The sequence below is a fragment of the Choloepus didactylus genome, chromosome 10 (genome assembly GCF_015220235.1).
Source record: "Choloepus didactylus isolate mChoDid1 chromosome 10, mChoDid1.pri, whole genome shotgun sequence".
In the NCBI taxonomy this organism is placed as follows: domain Eukaryota; kingdom Metazoa; phylum Chordata; class Mammalia; order Pilosa; family Megalonychidae; genus Choloepus; species Choloepus didactylus.
In genome coordinates, this window is record NC_051316.1 from 94037922 (window position 1) to 94061087 (window position 23166).

Genomic DNA, 23166 nt, shown 5'->3' on the forward strand with positions numbered 1-23166 from the left:
AATTTTTAGGGGTATACAAGTGATTAACGTTGTTTTGCCCTTTCCTTCAAGAAGAAACACAGGTTAAGAGACCTGGACGGTATCCCACAGCTTAAACAAGAATCTGGGCCTTTTGTTTCCATATCACCAGTATCCTCCACGACTTCACAATCCAACTGGGCATAATCCGCCCTTAAACTCAAGAGGAGGCAATGGGTTCTTGTCCCGGGTTTCCGAGCGTTCCTGGCTGCTTCAAGAAGGGCTGGAAGAACAGAAGCAACAGAGAAGACCCTTCCCAGGGTCCACTTTTCCCTACTATCTAATGCCATCGTTCCATCAGGCAGATCGGGTAACAGGTAAGATACCCTGAGATCATCCAGACCTGAAGTCTTCAAACTTTTTTGACCCAGCAATACTTTATTAAAAAAGACTTGTCCCTAATCCCCTGTGGAAAAGATAACGGCAGAGTTTTGGTCCGGGCAACAGAGCAGTGGGCAAGCTGGAAGAAAAGCCGGATCTCCTGCAAGCCACTCCCTCCACCACTCCTTCTCACCTCCTTCCTCTAGCATCTGGGCGTCAGTGTCGCGCCACAGGAGCCCCAGCCCAGACTCTGCAGGCCTGCTCTGACTGCTCCCGGGCTGCACTCTTGTTTGTCCCCGGCCTCTCCCTTCAGAGTCTCGGTTTGGGCCTGTGGTGCTGGGCCCTGGGAGCTCCGGCAGGGCCTGACCAGCCCGGTGTTTCACTGTCTCTCCAACCACAGCTTGTCTTTGGCTCGGGAGCCCGTCGCCAACCACTGGGTTGGCATCAAGCACAACCCAGGATGAAAAAGCCGCCACCCGGATTCCCGAAAACGCGCCTAGCAACCGGCGCCGACTCAAAAACTGCGCTATCCCAGAAACCGCCAGGCACCAGGGAACTCTGGCGCCAAAGGGGCCTCACGTCAATAGCGGCACTTCCGGACATGCGCACATTCCTCATCCGCCTCACCAGACTCCATTTCCCAGAAGTCACTGCCGGGCTCGGTTCTTGGTCAAGGCATTTGTTTCTCCTGGGGCCAGGCTTATGGCTGTACTTTCCAGAGATGCTTCTACCTGTTCTTGCTCCCAGGATTTATTCCCAGTAATGGCTCACCGGAATCAAACGGCGACTGGACGGGGACAGGGAGCGACTTGCTCGTTAAGGATCCTGGGAACGGTGGTTTTAGCGCTTGCGTTGCGCTGGACCTGGGCGCCTTATTTCGGTGGTTTCGGCAGATCTGCCCTTCAGATTGCAGGATTCTTCTTTCTCCGCGCCCTTCAGGACTAACCCTAGACACCTGCGCAGTGTCCTTGAGCCATACTGAAAGTTTGAGAAGAGTAAACAAAAAGGGGACCCCTTCCGTTTGAACATGGCAGCCTCTACTGGGTGGCCTGGAACCCTCAAATGATAGAAAATCTTAGCAGGCGAGAGCTTCCATAATTTCGGGACAGAAGTTCATTTTATTAATGTTTGATTAGCACTGTTACAGGGAGAGTCCAGACCTGGAGGGCAGAATATTCTGCCCTTGGAAGCTTTGCACCTGCCGGCAAGAGATATTTTATTGGGTTTCTCCAGAGCGTCGATGCGATGAAATTTCCCCTCCACTCTGTTGAAAATTCTTCACTTCTCAAGCAATTTTCTAATCGCAACTCAGAATTACATTAATTTTGACGATAAGAGGGGAATGGGTTATCTGGGGAAGAAGTGCGTTCAGGGCCCAAAGGACTTTTTTTCATTTTGTACTGTTCCTGTTCCTTTCAGCCACAGATAGGGTCGTTTTGCCAATATAATTCTCTTAACTTTTGTGGGTCTTCTGTGAATCTTATTCGGATTCGCTCCTTTAGACAAGCCACACCCACTCATTCCTTTAAGATAAGCTTGGGATTCTGCTGATACCCAAGGGATAATACCCTGAAGCCTCTTGGACGCCCCATTGTTTGACTGGTTCTCTGAGGTACCAGTGCAGAGGTGGTATAAAGGATTTTAGAGTCACACCTTCTGCTTCATGTTTAGACCATATTTTCCCAAGATTGCCCTGGACTTGATCTTTGTCTAGAAGTTATTTCTCAAGTGTTATTTGACCTTTAGAGAAGCTGGGAATCCTCAAATTCAGTGATTTCTGCCTCCTTTTTGTTTAACAGTCCTTCACTTGGCTTCTCTCTCTCTTGCGTTTTACATGAGCAGCAAGAAAGGAATCAAGCAGCACCTTCAGTACTCTGCCTAGAAATCAGTTAGCTAGATCACCTAGTTCATTGGGTACATTTTCTACTTTCCACATTACCTCAGTGAAGAGTGCTACTAAACTTTCTGACAGTATATAACAAGGTTCTTTCCTAGTTTCCAAAACATATTTTCACTTTCCTTTAAGCCCTCACCAGCAGCCTCTTCAAATGTTTTTAGCCATCTACTAGTAGTGTCTTCAAGGCTTTCACAAATACTCTCTTTCAAAAGTCTTGTAGCTTCTGCTCCAATTCCAAAGCCATGCCCATGTTTTTAGTTTTTTGTAAAAGTAGCACCCAACTTGTAGGTTTTAAAAATCTTTATCAGTTATACATTGCTGTGTAACATATTTCTCCAAAATTTAGTTTCTTAAGACAATAAACAGTTATCTCACAGTTTCTGTGAGATATGGGTCAGGAATTCAGAAGTGGCTGAGCTGGGTAGTTCTGGCTCACAGTCTATCATGAGGTTGCAGTGAAGTTGTCAGCAGGGGCTGTTGCCATCTGAAGGCTTGACTGGGGCTGGAAGATCCACTTCCAAGTAGACTCAGTCACATACCTGATAAATTGATGTTAATTGTTGACAGAAGGTTTCTGTTTCTACCTATTTGTGCCACTGCAAAAGCTTCTTGAGTTTTGTTACATGTTGTTTTTCTTCTCCCAGAGCTAGCAATCCAAGAGTACAGGGCAGAAGCCACATATCAGAAGTTACACCTTAGTACTTCTACCACTTTCTAATCATTAGAAATGAGTCACTAAGTGTGGCTCATGTTCAAGGGGAGAGGTGTTAGGCTCCGTCTTTTTATGGGAGGAGTGTCAAAGAATCTGTGGGCATACTTTGGAACCATCACACCTTCTGTGTCACCTTGGTAGAATATTTAACAGAGATATTTGCTAATGAATCCATTCAAATGCAGTATAGTATTTTCTGCTCAAGAAGCAGGAGAACAATAGGATGCTAATCATTTATTGTTTCAGGAAGACTCAGGGAGTAACTGGGTATTTAGAAGAGAGAGAGGTAGATGAGTTGCCATCCATGGAGGGTAGTTGTTGAATAGTGGTAGGGAGGGAGTCAGGGAGTCAAGTGAGGAAGTGATGGGAGAGGGTTTCAGTGCACTTAAGGATGTGGAAGTAAAAAGATGAGTAAAAAGCAGAGACAAGGAAGTGGGGAGGATATTATTCAGAAGCCATCATTTCACATCATTAAGTGAGGGGTACCTTACCAAGAGATCATTAGAGTGACACAGGTCAGGTAGCAGAAACATGGACATACATCAGCTGCTCTTAAGCAGATCAGAAATGAAACTTGACAGTTTAGGTATCAGAGAGAGTCATGAGCCACTGGAAATTCTAGTTTTCCCAAATTTGTTTTCCTCTAAGATTTTTGTATAGTTCGAAGCTGTTGATGGGTTTTGAGGGTTGAGCTCCAGCCAAAGGTTTTCCTGCATTGACTACATTCATAAAGATTCTCTCCAGTATGAATTCTCTGGTATTAACTCAGGTATGAACTTTGGCAGAGGCTTTCTCAGTCTTCACATTCATAAGATGTCTCTCCAGTATGAGTTCTCATATGCAAAAAAGGAGGGTCTCTAGCTGAAGGTGTTCCTCTATTTTGTGCATATGGATGGGTTTGTTCCTTTATGTGTTCTCAAGAGTCTGACAAAGGTCAAATTCCAACTGAAGGCTTTCCCACACTCCCTGAATGTGTAGACACTTGCTCCAGAGGGAGAAAAACTTCATAACCAAGGATGTGCTTTAGCTCAGTCTTTGCCAAATGCACTGTACTCATGAGCTCTTTCTTCTGTATAACCTGATATTCAGTAGAGGATGAACTCTGAATGAAGGTGTTGATACAGACGCTGCATTTGTAGGGTTTCTTTTCAATATGAACATCCTAGTGGCTACTGAGGGAAGAAGTTGAACTGAAACCTTTCCTACAATCACTGCATTCATATGAATTCTCTCCAATATATTATTGAAAATATGCTAGGAGAGTAAAGATTTTGTTACACTTTTACATTTATAAAGTGTTAATGTTGCTATTGTGTTTTAATTGACTAAACTGGGAGCTTTGCCTTGACTAATAACTTTCCTATATTTCCTGCATTTGTTGAACGATGGGGCAATTCTTTCCAATGTGAATTATTCAGTACCTGCCTAAAGTTTGTTGTGATAAATGTGTTTTGTAAAATATTTATTCTCCAAGTGAGCTTGTTTTGACACTGGTTTCACTTCATTTTGTCAAATTATAAACATATCATTCTTAAGAAATGTGATAAACGTGTTTATTAAAACTTTTGAACATGTTATTTTGAGAAAAGTTTTTTAAAGGTGGAAAATATATTTTCCCTTGACAAGTTATGTAAACAAGTTGTTATGCATTTGAAAGAAAGATTAAGAATCCCAGATCCAATCTCCTTTGGAGAGGAATTGGGCTCTAGCGATTAGAGAGAAGTGTGTTGTCTGAGGAACTTCGTTACTCTGAGAAGAAACCGAACTAGGCTGGGATGGAGTTGGCCCTTAGGGAAGAGGAAGCATTCCCTGCCTGGGGAGGGAGGCCAAAATGAGGCAGCAGGACTCCTCTCTATGGCTTCCTGTCTTGCCACGCGCAAACTATGAGGTGACTCTGGCCTCCTTGTGCAAACTGGAGGAAGAGAATCTTCCTTGCAGGGGTCCCTGACACAGTAGCTAGTGTCACGGCGAGTGAGACTGAGAAACTGACTGCTCCTGATAAGACAGTGCTTTAGTATTTTCAGGATTGAATCTGTGAGTTTGAGCTGTTTTCCAGGTGATGCTGCTGGTGGGGACCCTACTTTGAGAACTGCTGCCCTAAAGGAATGAGGACACTGATTGCTCATGTGGGCCGAGAAGCAAGACAAATAAAGAGAACCTCTTCTTAAATGAGGCCCAGAAAGCCTGGGGCGTGCTCCAGGTTACTCAGCACTTTAAGAACAGTCATTGCAATGGTTCCAGGCCACACAGGGACAAAGTAAGGACAACTAGGGCCATGGCACTCTGACTGCTGATGGGATGGGAGGGGTGACACCTGCTTCTGGTGCTCTCTGATCTCTGTGTGTGGTGTTGGTGGGCGTAGAGGGATGGCCTTTGGGTGGTCACAGCTTCCTTGGGGGACTTGTCTCCTCTCTCTGATCTGCCTTCTCAGGCTTCCAGAAGACAGGAGGCTGGGGGAAGGGTGCTGCTGCCTCACTCTGGTCTCCTGGCCCAGGGGCCGAGGACACGTCTCTTCCCTAAGGGCCAACTCCATTCCAGTCTAGTTCTGTTTCTTCTCCTCAAGGTAACAAAGTTCCTCAGACAACAAACTTCCTCTCTAGCCACCTGGGTCCAATTCCTCTCCACAGGTGATTGGATTTGGATTTTCAACCTTGAGAAATTCTGGGGCTTCACTCCACATCTAAGAAACAGATTCTGGGGGTGGGGCCCAGCAATCTGGATTTTGACAGTACTTGCAGGTGATTCTAATGTATGCCAAAGTTTGAGAACCACTGGCTTAGAGAAACAGCTTTGTGGGTAAAATAAGTCAGCTGTTGGGAAGCCCACAAGACCTTTACTTTCTTCCACAAGTTCATCCAGGGCTATCCTGTCCCTTCTCCTTTTACTCTGAGATATCCTGGTCTCTAATGGCTTCAGGAAGTCACATCAAGCTCCCACCTGCCCCAGGACCTTTGCACATGCAGGGCTACAACTTGTGGCACTCACAAGGCTGGCTCCTTCTCGCCCATGAAGTCTTAGCCTATGTTACCTGTGTGAAGGTGGTGTTACTTATGTCACTAGTACCTTGGATGAGAACTTCTGCCATCCCCATAGCAACTCTCTCTTGCCACCTTATTTTCTTTTTAGCACTTTCACATTGTGAATAAATTCTTATTTCTTTATTTCTCATAGTATGTCTCTCCCTCTAGAAGGTAAGTTCCATGAGAGCAAGTGCTATATTCATTGTCACCACTGTATCACCAATATCTAGGACAGTGCCCAGCATACAGTAGGCACTCAATTGCTGAATGAATGAACTGAGCTCCCTAAGAGTAGGCAGGAATTCTCTTTGGGTTCTTGATCATGCCCCCAATGCCTGTTTTCAATAGTTATTCCTTTCCCCACCCCACCAGCCCCAGAGTCCAAGCTTGGCCCTTTTCTCTTCTGAATGATCAGGAAGGATTGCTGTACTGTCCTTGGCATGGTCCATGGCCTCTATAACAAGGGAGATGGCTCAGTGCCCACCTCAACTTTGAGGGTAGGGTATCAGAGGCAAAGAGCACAGGGAGGGCCCTACAGCTTGTGTCTTTGGCCTTTCTCCTCCATATCTTGGATGACATTTGTATTCAATCCCCAGCTTTCTCCTGCCCATTTGTGAGACCATGGTGGCTATGGCAACAATTGGGCCTAGGTTTTCCTGATGCCTTCACTGGTTACCTAACGGAGGAGCCATCTCAGCAGTGTCCCAGTCCAGTAAACGCAAAGGGAGACAACAGAGGACACTGGGAGAGGAGCCTCTAGTTCTGCAGGACTATAAATGGAACCTTCTGGGCCACCTCTGTACCTTTGCACATGCTGTTCCCTCTCCTTGGATGCCTTCTTACCTCCCTATGCACCCATCCTCTGCCATCAAGGCTTGGCTCAAAGTCTTCTCTGGGAAGCCTGTGCAGATACTCTGGGCACAATGATCCCTGCTGTGCAGATCCATGGGAGCCTTTCTTGTCTCGCTGCCCAGTGACTGATCTTCCCCAGGCCCATTTCTCCCCAGATTTGTTCTTTGAAGACCAAGAAGGGTCTGGTCATCTGGTATTAGTAGAGGAGTGACTCCTTTTCCCAGAGAGGGCCTGTGTATACCGAGTGTTCCAAAAATGGGGTTTTTAGCACACTGCTAGACTCCAAATGACTCAGGGACTGAGACCCACATTCTTGTGGGGTGCCAGGACTAAGGCAGAGCAACTCAGCTGCAGCAGGAGGTCAGACCAGACCCTACTCAGTCTCTCCCTTAAAAAAGGGGGGCTCCACTGACACCTTAGGTGGCCAGGCCCCGTGTGACTCTGTGTCTATGAGGCCACAGAGCCCTCATCACCATTCCTTCAGGGCAAGCTGATGTCCACTCCCAAAGGTCACTTTTGGTTGTCTCAGCAGCATGTGGGAAATGGAATTTGAGAACCATAATCTGTTCCATCCTGGGAAGTGTGGTCTGTGAGGTGCTAGGAGGAAAAGAGGAACAGAATCAGCCAGGAAACTGGAACCTCCTTCACTCCCTTCTCCTGGTCTTGCTCTGTCTGAGCAGGAGAGATGTGCTTTGGGACCATAATCACCAATCACCCTCCATCCAGGCAGGGACCAAGGCTGAGGCCTTAGTCATCCTGCCTGGGGCCACAAAGCAGCGGCAGAGAGTGTCACACATCAGCAGGCGCAATTTGGCCCACTTCAAGGCCCAGCAGGTGCTGACCCCATAATGGCCACAAGGTATCAGCAGTTTCCTGCTTTAGTCCTACGATCCCATCTATGACCACTGGGAAGCAGCAGAGTGCCTCACGCCTCAGCTGATGCAATCCCTACCACGGCAACTGCGTGGAGCAAGGGCAAGTACCTCTGGTGTGCAAAAGCCGAGAGCAGCTGGAAATTATTGAGGCAGAGGGGAGGGTGTCAGTGGGCAGTGCAGACATCTACCCCGGGCTGGGTAAAGCACAGCTCTGCTCCACCTGTCCCCTCCGTACACTCCATCCTGCCTCTCCTCATGGTCCTGTGCCTGGTGAGGCTGGGCTGGGCTCCTGGGGCAGATACAGAACTGTCAGCTGGGGCTAGCTCTTGGTCCCTGAAGCACTTTGTTCCTTGCTGGGAGGACCCCAGGGGAGGGTAAGGGACCTGTGAAGAGCAGGCGAATCTGCAATTCATTGGTACCTATGAGTGGGCACTGGTAGCGATCAGGAGGTAGGATGGGAGGAGTTGCTGAGGGAGGAGGGTAGGAAAGAGAATATAAGGAGAAGAATGTTTGAAGGTTTCAAATGTCCCCTTCTTTATGGGGCACCTCTTCAGCCTCCCACCAGCCTTGCATACAGCTCCCCACCTCCACCACAGCCTCCCATCCTCACCTGCACAGCCTCACCAATAACAACAACTAACATTTGTTGAACACTTATGCAGTCTTATCCTCAGTTGTGATTTACATAATTATCGTCTTTCATCCTCACAACAACCCCATGAGGGAAATAGCATCATTACGCCCATTTTTCAGGAGAATAAACTGAAAAATTGACCAGGTTACACAGCCAGTGAATAGTACAACCAGAATTTCAACTAAGCACAGGACTCTTACCCACCATGTTGCGCTGGCTCCTGGCCTCTGGTTGAGAGAGCAAAGAGGCCAAGGCAGGGTTTGAAGCTACAATGATGTGTCCCTTGCCTACATTTTTAACCATCTCCCTTGCAGCCTTAGGAACTGACTCATGCCCCTGCCTTCCCTCTGGTTATTCGACAGCCCCTGGTTGCAGAGGCTGGGGGCTGACCAGACAGGAGCTGGGGGCACCTTCTGCCCTCAGGCTCCATGTGGAGAAGTTGTGAGTTCACGCCCACAGGATTGGGGGTTAGGACTTGAACATGTTTTGTGGGGGACATGATTCAATCCCCAATACCATAACCTCCATCTCTATCTCCATCTTTATCTCTATCACTATTTCTTTTATCCCCAGCATCTCTCTAATCTCATTTTCCCATTTCTTTATTAACTCCTATCTTTATCATCTATTTCATCTATCTCTCCTTTCTCACCTCTTATCTCTGTTGTCTCTCATTTTTTTCTTATTTCTTTTACTTGTAATGTAAATTTATATCTATAATAGATTTGTCAATAAACAGAAAACTGGAAACAACCTAATGTGAAACAATACGGGGTTGATTTAAGTTCTGCTATATTTATACAATGAAATAATCCTACACTGAAATATTGAGCACCTACTCTTTGCCAGGCAGCATGACACCAATGGCAAACAAATACTAAACAATCATTAAAAGAATCATTAAAAAGATGAAGAAAGCATCCATTTCAAGATGGTAGACTGAATATATACATTCCCCATCTCCATCCCCCAGTCAAATCCCACTGAAATGACAAACGAAGATGTATGAAAGGGGACAAATCCAGAACAGAGCAGAGAATAGGAAGAAAGGAAGGGGGGAGGGGGGAACTTATACCAGCAACTGCAATTACAACTCCTAGTTCTTCATTCATAAATATGGACAACCAACCAAAGCCACCAGATATTTGAGATAAATCAGCAGCATAAAGGAAAAGGACTAAGATAAATAACCAGATCAACTGATCCCAGAAGAACCCAGAAAGTAGAAAGTAACTTTCAAAAAGTTAAAATATGTAGATAGCTTTATCATAATAGTGAATACAGGTGTTGTGACGATGTGGGGCAAGTGTAACTTTCATATACTGCTGGTGGGAATGCAAAATGTCCAACCACTATGGGAAAGTTTGGTGGTTTCTTAAAAAGTTAAATATAAACTTGCCAGCAAGTCTACTCCACACAGCGACTTGTATGCAACCTTGTACAAAGGCTTCTATACAAATGTTTATAGCAGCTTTATTCATAATCGGCCAAAATTGGAAAAAAAGCCCAAAGGTCCAGTGGATACTAGTCAACAATAAAATGTGTGTGACATGGATGAATCTAAAAAGCACTATGCTAAGTGATAGAAGCCAGATATAACACTACATACTACATTATTCCATTTTTATTGGAAATTTTAGAAAAGGCAAAATTATACAGGGACAGAACACAGAAACATGCCAGGGCCTTGGCTGTAGGGAGGGGACTGACTACACAGTCAGGGACATGAAGGAACCCTTTGGTGTGATGAAAATGTCCTATATCTTGATTTTTGTGGTGGTTACATGACGGTACACATTCGTCATAAGTTACCAAATATACCTACAAGTGTTGAATTTTATTGTACGTAAATAATGCTTCAATAAAGCTGATTTTTAAAGTGAAAATACATATCCTCAGAGAGAGCCAAAAAAACACATTTCATTAAAAATAAAATATAGGATGCTATGAAAAAGGAACGGACTAAGAATTGAATGATTTCCAAAACAATGAAAAGAAACTAGGAGTTGCTATGCAGTTGATCCCCACTAGTTGCAATTCCAAATTTGCCAATTCTCCTACTCACTCAAATGTATGTGTAACCCCCAGATCAGTCTTCACGGAGCTTTCGCAGACAGCAGAGCAGTGAGAAATTCACGTTCCCAGCTCAGGTCAAACAGGGTGACACTCGGCCTTTTTGTTTTAGGTCCCAAACTGTAATTAAAACTACCTTTTCATGGTACATTTAGTGCCATGCTTTTTGCATTGTTGTGCATTTTGTTGGTGATTCTGCTGTTTAAAACAGCCCCCAACCTCAGAGCTGAAGTGCTGTTTAGTGTTCCTCAGTGCGAGAAAGCTGTGTTGTGCTTTACAAGGAAATAACATGTGTTACATAAGCTTTGTTCAAGCATGAGTTAAAGGGCTGTTCCATGAGTTCAATGTAAATGAATCAACATATATATTAAATAAGGTGTCTTTAAACAGAAACACACATAAAACAAGGTTATGTATTGATTGGTTGATGAAAATGTTGTTGCCAGAGGCTTGCGGGAACCTAACCCTGCATTTCCTGTAGGCACAATTGTTCAGTATTTGCTAATTCAGTGTCTCCACTGACTTTATAGAATGGAACTACGGCGAATAACAAGAATCTACTTTCTATTAAGAACAAAGTAGACTTTGGAACAAGGAAAATTACCGGGGATAAAGAGGATCACTTCATAAAGATAAAGGACAAAACAACCAAGAGAATATAACAGTCATAAATATGCATATGCCTAATAACAAAGCTTCAAAGTACCCGAAGCAAAACTGATACAGCTGCAAGGAGAAGACAAATCCACAGAGCTGGAGATGTCAACATCCTTCTCTCAATAATTGATAAAGCAAGTAGACAGACAATCAGTAAGGATATAGAAGACCTGAACCACACTATTAAACAATATGACCTAATTTACATTTATAGAACATTCCACCCTATAACAGCAGAATGCACACTCTTTTCCAGTGCACAGAAAATATTCACTAAGATAGATTATGCTTTGGCCATAAAACAGGTCTCAATAAATATATAAAGATGGAAATTATTTTGAAACATGGTTGACAAAACAGAACGCTTTGTAGAAGAGCTTTATTTACTTCTGTTGTTATTAAATGTTTTATAATAAGTCAAAGAAATTTCCCAGAATACAAAGCAAAGAAACTATAAGATAGAGTATATAAGTGAAAATTTAAAAGACCATACCAGCAGGCAAATATCTAACAGAAATTCCAGAAAGAGAGAACAGAGAAAATCAGGGGCTGGGTTATGAGAATTAAGAAATGGAAGAAATACAAGTTCCCAGAAGAAAGTCTTCAGATTCAAGTACTCACAGGATGAATGAAAAGAAACTCATAGATTCATTCCTAGGAAATTTTAGATTGCCAAAGAGAAAATTATGGAAGCTTCCAGAAGAAGAATAAACTGGCAACACACTCTTCATTAGCCAGAGTGGATGCTAAAGAAAAAGAATGAAACTACCATTCAAAAGTGAGGGTAAAATAAAGCCGTTAGCAGGCCTGCAAGTACTCAGAAACTACTGCCCTCTCCATGTTACTTTCATGTTTCTAAAGTTGAAAAAAGTTTAATTCTTGTAAAAAAACAAGTAAGGAATTGGAATCCACCCTATCAAGTTGGAGCTCAAACAAAAAAGTCATGGCCTGATTGCCTGAGTCAATTTTTTATTTGGCAGTAGATCTATGCATGGCAACGATATAGTGTTATATTAAAAAGAACAGGTTTAAAATGAAATATATGCGTAGAAAAAAGTCAGACCCACACTAGAGTGCCTTCATTTTAGAGAATGGGATTGAGGAGCCTCAAGAATATTTTCACTTTTTTGCATTATTTACTTCTGTTGTTATTAAATGTTTTATCAAAAGCACATATAAATATATATTTTACAAGTCTGGAAAAAAGAAAAAGAAAAAAAAGCTTGAAAATCTGCTAACACTATTATTGCACTGAGATACAAAAAAGTAATATGCTTTTCAACCCATCCAATGGACCGCCTGCAGGCATTAAGAAGGATAATGTAGATATGCAGTTACTGACACGGAACGATGCGCCTGCTCATGAACGTGACCCCAGCTTCTGGAAGGCCCCAAGCAATTTGGATTTTGCTGAAGGTGAAAACTGTCCAAGTTTGCTTACCACATTTTACTGAAATTCAAGCAGCTGCTGTAGTATCTTCCAGAAACCAAACCCAAGTCCTAATCTCCCCACCACTCACCCCTGGATCACAGGGTACCATCCACTCCTTGAAAAACATTCCCCTACTCTCCGGTCTCATTATACACCTTGATAGAAGATGCCAAGTTATGTGTGTATGCTGGGGGTCGCACAACCTGGGAAGTGATTAAAGTAGGTTATGAAATAGGAAGTCTGGTCCTAGTTGGGTGGAATGATGCTCTAATGTACAGATGTTGGGAGAGAGAGAGTGATCTTTCAGGATGGAACCAAATTCTTAATAGAGCTTATCTCTGGAAAAGTTCAACTGCAAATAATTATTGTTATTTATCAAATGAATGAGTTAATAACTTGTAAAGTGCTCAGGACAGTGCCTAGTGGATGATTCACTGCTATAAAAATAATTTATGTTAAAAGAAATAAATGTTTCCATTTTTAATGGAATTAATTATTACGTATTACTTATATAATGGAAAATAAAAGTAATTTGTAAAAGATTTCTGGCCCTATTAAAGTCAACAGAAAAAGAGAAGCTGTTTTTGAAACAACAAGATTTGACAACTAAGGACCCAGGGAACCAAGTCCAAGGAAGGACCCAGATATGACCTCCAAGTACCACGGTTCACTTGGCTGACCACAGACTATAAATTCACAGATGTTCTGGGTAAGGCCCAGGGAGGCCTAGTTTATAGAAGGGATAGGAATATATCGTTCTCTAACTGGGACTCACATAAAAAGGCCATGATCCGATTTTCTAAGTCAAATCTTTATTTGGCAACAAAGTTCCTACCTTCTTGATAAAACAACCATGTGAAAGTAAAAAGCCATGTGTCCAGTTCATAGTTCCCAGCAGCATGTTCAGAAAAAAGGAACTGAGAATCCACCATCTCCTCGTCTGCTGCTTTAGTGTCAAGAAGGAGACCACATGTGTGAGACTGACCATAGAACTGCGAAGACCCCCTGAGATGTCCCCTTGTCCGAGTCCTCCGAGAAGCAGCAGGAACTGAACCAAGAGGCTGGCAAACCTCACACCTGTTAGGTGGGCTGTGGAGACCTGGACAGGAAGGAGGGACCCAGGAGGCCAAGGCTCCAAGGGGCTGCAGTCCTGGATCCCAGCTCTCCAGGAGCCTGGGGGGCAGGCAAGAGTTCAGGGCTCCAGTTGAGGCCTAACCTGGAATCACAGCCTGGCTCCATCTCCTCCGGAGCCCAAAGGCAACCCAGCTAGGAGGGGCAGGTGCTCACAGGATGGAGCTGTCATTGCCCCTCAAAATGTGCTGTGATTTGTTCCAAAGTCTTTCCTTTGGTTTCAGGGACACAGAACAAAGTAAAAAGGACACTGAAGACGCAGAAGGTGGAGGCAAGCCAGAAGGCACCATAGGGCCTGAGGACCTCCTGCAAAGAGAGGGGAAAGGCCATGTGTGGACATGGCAAAAGGTCAGGGAGATGCTTGTGTGATCATGGGCAGAGGAAGCCCTGACCACTGGGCCACACCTGGATCCAGCCTGTGCCTGTGCTTTCTCTCTCTCCACTGAACCCACGGGGAGTGAAGGCTCTGGTGTGGCAGTCCTGTGGCCTGGGCCAACCATGTCTAAGATGTGGTTGTTCTATGGCTGGGAAACCACAGATCATAGTGATGAAGTTACTGCCCCAGGGTCAGAGACCCACCATCAAGTGACAGAGCCAGGCTCCAGCCCCCATGTCTGGCTCCAGGACCCACAGACCCACCCTCCACACTCAGCTGTGGCCCTACCCTCTGCAGATTCTCTCTCCCTGGAGCTCATGGGAATGGGTGAGCTATTAGCAGGTCTACATGGGGCAGTGTAAGCATAGCCTCAGGAGCTCACAGGGACTCTCAGGGCTAACTGGCATTGAGGGAGGAGTGAGCAGTTCCCAGCTCCATCCATCTCATAGGGTCTAGAACCAAAAGCTCCTCTTCTTGGCTTCTTTTCCTGTGGGAACTGGTGAACCCTCCCTCCTCTTTGAAGCCCTTTTCTTAGCTTTTGGACATCGTGCACACCCCCATGGTCCTTCGCCATCTCCTCCTGGGCTTCTTTTCTTCCCTGCTTTGCCATCTCTCGCTTCCCAGCCCCCAGCAACCAATTTCCACTCCCAGGCCTCTGCCCTGATCTTCCCCATGTGCTTTTTGCTGACCCAGTGTCTCCAATGCCCCAGCCCAGCCTCACTGCAATTCACTCCCGCCACTGTCCACTGCTAGCCCTTGTTAAAAACTGTCTCTGGCACCTTGACAGGGCCTGGACATGGTATGAGCCAGGAGACCTCAGGCAGGGGGATGAATGATTGAACAAATGACTTGATCATCTGTTTTAGAAACCTCCCCCTGCTGGCTAGGAAGCCCCAAGGAGCAGGGACCATCTTTATATTAGTCCTGACTGTGAGGTGGTGGCAAAATACTGAACTGAATGGATGTTCCTATCAACCCTAGGAGGAAGATATTGTTACTATCCTCCATTTACAGCCAAGAAACTGGTCCAGAGAAAGTGAGCAGCATAGCCCAGGTCACACGGCAAGAAGGTGGCTGAGCTAGGGTTGGAGCTCAAGTCTGTCAGCTCCAAAGCCCAAGCTCCTCGCTGCACAGACCTGCTCCCCAGCCTGTTCCTGGTGCTCATCCCCAGGGGAGGCCGGCCATGCGTTCCTCCCACCAAGACGGATAAGGGTTCTTGAGAGGGGGTTACAGCCTGAGCTCCTTGCCTGCCCTGGCCCATCTGTCTCCACCTCACCCCTGCCATGACTGCAGGCATCCTAGAGATGCTGGGCCACGTGCAAGGCCACTGGCCATGTCTTTTGTGGTCAGAGCCATTCAAAAAAGTGCTTCTCCACTGACTGCGTGAGGGGGAAGGCCATCAGGGTCTGCACTCACCATGAGGCTGCTGAACTCTTTTGTTACGAGAAACGCCATGAGCCAGTTGGTGAGGACACAGACGCCGGTGGCCACGCCCTTGACGTGCAGAGGGAAGATCTCTGACATGAGGAGCCAGGGGATGGGCCCCCAGCCCAGAGCGAAGCCTGTGGGAGAAGACAGGCATCAGAACCCACAGGGACCAGGCTCCTTGGCTGGCTGCAGAGTCTGTGGCCTCAGCCAGAGAACCCCTGGGCCGAGGCCTCCTAGAGCAGCTGGTCTGGGTCTCCAAGGAGACCCAGCTGGGGAGCTAAGCAGGGCCCTGGATTCCAGTCTGGTTTTACCAGCTCTCTATGTCCTTGCTGTGAGGCTGGTTACTTCAGTTCTTGTGCATCGGGCTTTTTCTGTATAAAAGGGGATAATAGTGGGGCTGGCACACAGGGCTGTTTTGGGGATTAAGTGAGATGAATATAGAAGGGTTTGGTTCGGTGTCCAGCATATGGTCAGAGCTATGAACCCAGAGACTGAACTCAAGGGGAGATGCAGGAGCAGGAACTTGGCAGCAACAGGGTGTGGGAGACATGGGGGACGGTGGCCCTTCCCTTACCCAGCCTCTCCCTGGGCCCCCTCACCAGTGATGAAGCAGCACATGCTGCCCACAGCCAACCAGGCCAGCCCTTCACTGGCATCGATGGGCTCCACGGAGACAGGCGCAGAGAGGTCCACATGCGAGGAGTTACTGGGGGCACCCTGGGTCAGCTTGAAGTAGGCGCCAAAGGTGACAGTGCTGCACACCATGACCACACCTGCTCGTGGGAGGGGTGGGGGTTGGGCCGGGCACTCGGGGCTGGAGTTTCTCAGGCCATAGGACATGACCTGGACCCCTTTAAGGGGGGAAGGCCTGGCTCACTGAGAGCAGCTGAGTGGTGGCAGGGCCCAATGAGCCAGCATTTGGGCACTCTGGCTTCTGGAGCCCAGACTGAGCAGCTTGGACCTGAAACCTCGGCAAGCTCTTAGACGTTCTAGAACATGCCCTCCTCGCCCAAGGAAGCAGAAGTAATAGCAGTAGCAGCACTGTAACCTCCATAACTCTGTAGTGATTTTTGCAGTGACTGGAGTGTACCGAGTGCTCCAGGAGTCATGTGCAGATCATTTCCTGATCCTTACAATGGACCGGCCCTGAGGGAGGAACTGCCACTACCCCCATTTCAGAGGGGAACTGAGACCCAGAGAGGTAAAGTCTCCAAAAGACCACAAGCTTCTGAGTCTCTTAACTTCCCCAGCCCCCAGTTTCTCTACCGTAAAGTGGGGCTGTGGCAGTACCTTCTTGTAGGCTCACCGTGAAGATTAAACCCGTTCACAGAGTCACACTGTCAACATAGGTCTGGCTTGGAGCAAGTGTTCAGTGAGCAGAGCTGCAGTTAAAGCCAGGGCCTCCTTTGCCCCATCTCGCTCTCATCAGCCATCCTTCACCACCCGGCAACATGCTGGCCTTGACAAAGGCTCTGCAGCCTGTGGTGGGGAGCCTGGCACAAGGCTAAACCCTCATCCTCGGGCCTCACCTGACAAGAGCAGAAGCACCCTCCGTCCAGCTCTGTCCATGATGAGGGCTGCCACGGCTGTGAACAGCACCTGGATGACACCCACGATGACTGAGGCCAGGCTGCTGTCCTGGGGAGAGATGGGCCAGGGTTGGTCAGGCAGGAGCCACGGAGACAGCCCTTCTCTCTCCAGCCCTCTGCTGGGAGAGTGGCCCCAGGATGAGGCCGCAGCCTTGGGGACGAAGGCTGGGGCAGGGCTTCTTCACCTTGAACTTAGCCTCCTCAAAGATGGTCTCTGCGTAGAACATGACAGCGTTGATGCCAGACAGCTGCTGGAAGGCCATCAGTGAGATGCCGATGATGAAGGGCTTATAGACCCCAGGGCGCCTTAGCTGGGCCAGGTGGAAGCCCTGCTCAGACAGAGACCAGGTCATCAGTAGCTTCTCTACCCTCTCCCGAGGGGTACCCCTGGGCTTTAAGCCAACTGTCCTGAAGGCTGGATGGAGGGGAGCCAGCCTCGGCGCAGCCTCTCATCATGGCCCCACCTGTATACAGCCCCAGGTTTACAGACCAGCCCCTGCCTTACTTTAGCCCTCCATTTGTGATGAGAAAATCCTCACCTACCTCATGTCGCTTCTTATTTGTTGGGTATCACAAAGAGAATGCTTGGGCAAAGAGCAAAGTGTTTCACGAATCCCAAACACCTCCAACCTCTGGGGCTCGCTGTGGGCCTAGCCCTGTCCTGAGCACCTCCTATACCCCTTTACACTGAATCCTACCACCAGCCTGCGAGGTACATGCTATGACTCCCATTTTACAGTTGAAGAAACTAAGGCTTAAAGATGTGAAGGTCACACGATAGGTAATTGGCAGAGTGGGGGTTCTAAAACCCAGAATCTTAACCTTCTCCTTTGCTCTGCAGTTCTCCAATAAAATTCATGTCCTCACCTCAGCACCTGTACTTCCCACCGACCTCCCTTTCCCTTCCTGGGACAGTAAGAATCAAGGCCCAGGCTTTTCCAGTGACCTCTGAGGCTAGGGCCCAGCCATGGGGCTCTAGTTGGCCTCTGCCTGCTCAAAGCAGGAAACACTGGGCCTGTCCTATCCTCGCTGGAGGTGGAGAGACCTGGCCCCCTATACCCAAGTGTGTGCGAGACTGGGAACAGGCTGTGCTGCCCTCCCCTGCCACAAAGGAGGGATACCTCATTGCCCCCATGCCCTGGCTTCCAGCGCCTCACCTGGTGCTCAGCCCCAGCCAAGGGCTCTTCCCAGCCCTGCTCGGAGCCCCACAGGAACTGCAGGGCAGCCATGGCTTCTTGGCACTTGTGCTGAGACAGCAGGAACCTCGGCGTCTCGGGCATGCAGCACATGAGCAGAAGCATGAGCGAGGGGGGCACGCAGCCCAGCACCGCCAGCCAGCGCCACTCCAGGATCCAGCCTGGCGAGGGAAGGGGCATCAGAACCAGCCGGGACCACCCTGAGAGTGTGCCTGGCCTGAAAGCCACCCCAGGGACTGTACCTCTGGGAGGTAGGGAGCACATTACCTCTGCATGACTGCCCACATTTTTGTTACTGATATTGTCATTATTATTATTGCTAATAAATGTAGACTTCATGCGCCAACTAAACCAGTTGTTGCAGAAATGATGGTGGGTACTTAAATTATGCAACCTCTGTTCAGAGAAATACTTATGTACCCATCAATCAAACAATAGGATGCTGTGTATTATATGGTATGATAGGGCATAATTTATATAAAAGGGAGGGGATGGGAGAATGAATGTGCTTGTTACTTATATATGCACGATTCTCTCTGGAAGGTCACCAAGAAACAGGCAATCCTGGCTTCTCCAGAGAGAAGCAGGGACTAAGGTGGGACGGTGACTTTTCACAGAATACTCTCCCCATTCTTGTTCTAAGTATTGAATCATCTGGATGTGTTATCTTTTCAATGAATAAACAAAAATTAAAGAGATGGTGGGATTTTGTTAATATGAAGAACTGTAGAAATCCAGGATCAACTAGAATTATATTAAGCCAAAGGATTATTTGACAAAGGGGTCCATGAATAAATAAATTTAGGGTACTGCTTCTCTAACTTTTAACTTATCCTAACCCTAAAGGCTCATCTGTACTCAGTTCCCGGGGAAAAATAACTCCATGATAGCCACAAAATACCTATGTTTTTCTGAGAGGGGCTGGAGAGGGCAGGAATAGGGATGCATTTGCTTTAGCAATAAGGTACAGGTAACTCTTAATTGTTTCATAAAGTCTAGTTGTTGGAGCATTATTGGCCCCAATACGCTAAAGCAAATGTGTCCCTACCACGTCACTTCGTGGGCTGAACGGAGCTGACTCATTCCAGTGGATCAAAACTCAAAGAAATTGATCAATAAAAAGCAGGGGAAGCAATAAGTGCAAATTAAGACCACTGGAGGTATCGACACCCAAGAATTGTTTCTCCAAGCCATGGAATGTCAACGTCTGCACATAGTGGGGGCTTTGGCACCTGCTAGGCCTCCCAAGGCAGCCAGGCTATTGGCAGGATTCGAAACTAGAGTCAGTGTGGTAAGTGGGTAGAAACAAAAGACCAAGGACCTGTGTATCCTACACTCTAAAGAACTGCACAGGGTGTGTGGACCTGGGCCAGGCCATGGCCTGTCCGGACCCTGAGCTCCCATGGCTCTCAGGCCCTCCCTTGACAATTTCCATGTGGGCTTGCCACCAGGCACTTCTTATAAGTCACTTAGTTTAATCCCCCATCAGCCTGGAACTAGATGGGGGTATTTCCATTCAAGGCAAGGTATTGGAGGCTCCCAGAGACAGCATGGTTTGGGAAGTGTCATACAGCTAGTGAGTGGTAGAGGCTGTCCCCAAACCCAGGGCTGTCACATTTGAAGCCTGTCCTCTTTCTACCCTATTTCTGGTAAAAGCACATCTGCCTCTAGAAACTACCTCACACTAGCCCCAGTTCAGCCCCTCAGGGCCCCCCAAATCTGCCTCCTTCACTCTGCAACTAACCTGACATTGCGAAGCCAACACTGACATTTCTGAGGGAGACATGCTCAGAGCCTTCAAGCTCTTGTGCTGAAGATTTCTGGAGTGCCCCACCCACCCCTGGAATCTTCTAGCTTGTGGCTGCACAGTGAGGCACTGACCTTACCAGTCAGTCCTCCCCATGCCCTCAGAGTAGACTTCTGTCCTTGGAGGATGAGGACATCACATTCTCCAGCTCTCCCTGGAAGTCAGTATTCAGACCCATGCATCCCAAGGTCCAGGGAGGCAGTCTGGGAGCCTGGCACCTCGGGCACTGGTTGTGTGACCTCGGGCAAGTCCCGTGACCCCCATGAATCTGTTTCTGCATCTGTAAAATGGCTATGAGGCCATTTGCAGAGATCAAAAAAGATAATATACCTGCCACGTAGGCTAGGAGGATGCCTATGACGACCATCAGCTGCACACAGGAGCCGAGCAGCCCCCGGACTGCTGGGTAGGCAATTTCAGAGATGTAGACCTGCCAGTAATTAAGATGAGGCTTTACTTGAAGTCCAAGAGTCTTAAAACTAAAAAGCCTCAGTCATTCAGAGCTGAGGAGAGCCCCAATTGGGGCTACTGCAGGCCCCACATCACGTCCCAGGTCGTTAGTGCCCTCCCTACACCCCCTATCAAGTGATCTGCAGGAGGGGTTTCAAGGAGATCAAGGGTATGCGCGTGGCTTCTGTGGGAGGGGAGGGCAAAGGGCACTGCATGGCTCAAACTCCCATTTAATGTGCAAGAATCTCCTTGAAAAAATGCAGATTCTGACTCAGTAGGTCTGCGGTGGGGCCTGAGATTCTGTATTTCTAACCACCCAGGCAAGGCAGGAATTCCCCACCTCAGTCTCTACCACTGGCCGTGACTGCTCCCTCTGTGCTCAGGGGACATCAAAGCCTTGCCCAAGCTTCTAAGTTATCCCCAAACCTTATGCCCTTGACTAAGAGAGCCATGTTTTTGCCTGGCGGGGGGTGGGGGAGGGAGGGGTGGGGTGGTGGTGGCAAAAAAATGAAAAAACAAAACAAAACAAAAAAAAACCTCAACCCAGCTGCTGCCTGCTGTCCAGTGAATGCAGGTGAAATGAGTGGGAGGTACAAAGGGATGATGAAGGCAGATTCTGTGTGAGCCACAGTTTTCAGTCTTGACCAAGTTGTGGGTGGTTGGTCCTCCAAGCCCATGATTAGCAGCAGCAATCCCAACTGCCACTCACTTCCACAAGCCACACCAGGGCCAGGGGCTGCATGTGCAACATCGCACTGAATCCTCACAACCACTTCATCAGGTAATTCCATCATCCCCATTTTACAGGTGAGGAAACTGAGGCTCAGAAAGGTGCCCTGCCCATGTAGGTGACAGAACCAGGATTTGAGCCCTGGTGGTTACGGTTCCAAAGTCTGTCTCTGCAGCCAGGAGTTAGGAGAGGTTGAGAGAGAAGCTGGGGAGGCAGCTGACCAGCTGGTTTGTGAGCACCCAGGGGGAACCTGAGATCCCAGCAGCCTTTGCTTGGGCCAGGACACACCTCACACCCCCCTCCCCCATGGTTTTAATAGTCCAGGATATGAAACAGGATCTTCCTGCCATAAGTAGTATGTGATCTGAATGACAAGGAGGGTTTTAAACCATAACCAGAGGTTTCTGTTGCCCTCCATAGAAACAATCTTATTTGTAAAGCAAAAGAGAAGCACATAAAGTTGGACAGTCTTGAGGTCCAGTAACAGCTTCATCACTGCCTAGCCTTGGTCTCTGCTTGGAAAAGGACTTCACTTTTCTGGGGCTCAGTTTCATCTGTAAAACGGGGATAACAACAGCGGCTCCTTCTAAGGGCTGCTGTGAAGGTAAGGGAGATCAAGCAGGTAAGGGGGTGCCGGGCAGTCAGGAGGCTTTATTACCGGTGGGGGCCAGCGGGGCACCACACCCCAGCTCTGGGAAACGCTTTGTCCTACTCCTTCTCCTTGGTCTCGGGTCGCGCGACAAGAGGACACTCACCGGGGCCACAAGCGAGGCAATGCCACAGGCCAAGCCGGTGAGGAGGCGGCCTCCGAGCAGCAGCCACAGGTCCTGCGCCGCGGTGATGACAGCAAAGCCGGCCACGAAGGGCGCCGTGCAGAGCAGGAGGCTCAGCTTGCGCCCGGCGCGGTCCACCAGCCAGCCGCCCAGCACGCCCCCCGCCGCGGCGCCCAGGGTCACGACGGCCTGCGGGGTGGGGCGGCCGCGGGCTGAGGAGGGGTCCAGGCAGCCGCGGCCCAACCTCTGCCCCCATCCCCGGGGGCCTCAAGAGAAGGCGTGGGGTCCCGGCTGGCGGTCGGGGAGGGGGCGACCCCGGGTGGGGGAGCCAGGGCGGGCCGAGGCGGAGGGTCCTGGGCTCGCCCGAGGCAAGGGAGGGGAGGGTCCCAAGGCCTCACCCCGAACCAGGAGGCTGCGGCGTCGTCGAGGCGCGGGGCCGGGGGCGCGGCGCGCCGCAGGCTCGGGATGGCGGGGGAGCTGTAGCCGAGCGCGAAGCCGAAGCTGAGCGGGCCCAGAGCAGCGGCGAAGGCGGCGAGGAAGACGCGGCGGCCGCGGGGGACCCTGCGGGAACATGGCAGTGAGCGGTGCCCGCCGGGGTGGAGCGGGGGAGGGAGCAGGGCCGTACCCGCTGCCCGCTCACCTGCCGTCGGGCGGCCCCAGGAGGGGCTGCCTCTCCTCCGGGTCCTCGGGCGTCATGACCGCGGCTAACGCCTGCCGGCTCCGCTCTCGTGCCCGAACTGCCACCAGTTCCTCGAGTGTGGCCGGAACCCGCCTCTCACAGCACAGCTGGCCAATGGGCGATGAGGGGCGGCTCTGGGACAGGAGCGGAAGTGGCCGCGGTGGGCAAAGCGGCCAATGGAAATGCAAGGCGGGGTTAGCGGCGCGCTAGGTGCCGCCCTTCAAATCAAAGCAGACCAATAGAACCGCCCCTTGAAAAGAGCTACCCAACGTAGAGGCGGGGCGGAGATGCATCTGGGCCCAGCAGGAGCCCAACCGGAGCCCAGCCAGAGTCCAACCCGAGCACAACCACCCAATAGGAGAGTGGTGCGAGTCCGGGGGCGGAGTCATAAATCTGCCCCAGCGTTGAGCCGGGCAATGTGGGTAGGGGGCGAGGATTGTGTTTGGGCACGGAGCCGCCCCTCAACCCAGCTTCAAGCAACAGAGCGAGGGGCTGGACGAAGACAGAGCACGTGGG

The 23166-nt window shown here is 48.8% G+C and overlaps 2 protein-coding genes across 9 annotated transcripts in view; both read right to left on the reverse strand.

Annotated features, from left to right (window-relative positions):
* The window catches only part of ZNF79 (zinc finger protein 79), a 41757-nt gene extending 26274 nt beyond the window's left edge, over positions 1-15483 (reverse strand). Inside the window, exon 1 of one of the 4 annotated variants that reach the window (XM_037798014.1) lies at positions 533-949. In XM_037798014.1, the coding sequence (XP_037653942.1) occupies positions 533-548 (16 nt within the window). In that variant the 5' untranslated portion in view covers positions 549-949. Of the gene's footprint in view, positions 1-532; positions 950-15414 lie in introns of those variants that run through there. The other 3 variants (XM_037798010.1, XM_037798009.1, XM_037798013.1) reach the window with 3 other exon arrangements.
* The window catches only part of SLC2A8 (solute carrier family 2 member 8), a 30824-nt gene extending 8091 nt beyond the window's left edge, over positions 1-22733 (reverse strand). Inside the window, exons 1-10 of one of the 5 annotated variants that reach the window (XM_037798005.1) lie at positions 22612-22733; positions 22370-22532; positions 21954-22160; positions 20349-20448; positions 18173-18372; positions 17201-17344; positions 16956-17064; positions 16026-16199; positions 15415-15560; positions 4485-7407 (exon numbers count right to left, since the gene is read on the reverse strand). In XM_037798005.1, the coding sequence (XP_037653933.1) occupies positions 7237-7407; positions 15415-15560; positions 16026-16199; positions 16956-17064; positions 17201-17344; positions 18173-18372; positions 20349-20448; positions 21954-22160; positions 22370-22532; positions 22612-22667 (1470 nt within the window). In that variant the 5' untranslated portion in view covers positions 22668-22733 and the 3' untranslated portion in view covers positions 4485-7236. Of the gene's footprint in view, positions 1-4484; positions 7418-13281; positions 13929-15414; positions 15561-16025; positions 16200-16955; positions 17065-17200; positions 17345-18172; positions 18373-20348; positions 20449-21953; positions 22161-22369; positions 22533-22611 lie in introns of those variants that run through there. The other 4 variants (XM_037798007.1, XM_037798006.1, XR_005210711.1 and 1 more) reach the window with 4 other exon arrangements.
* Between the last annotated feature and the right edge of the window lie 433 nt (positions 22734-23166).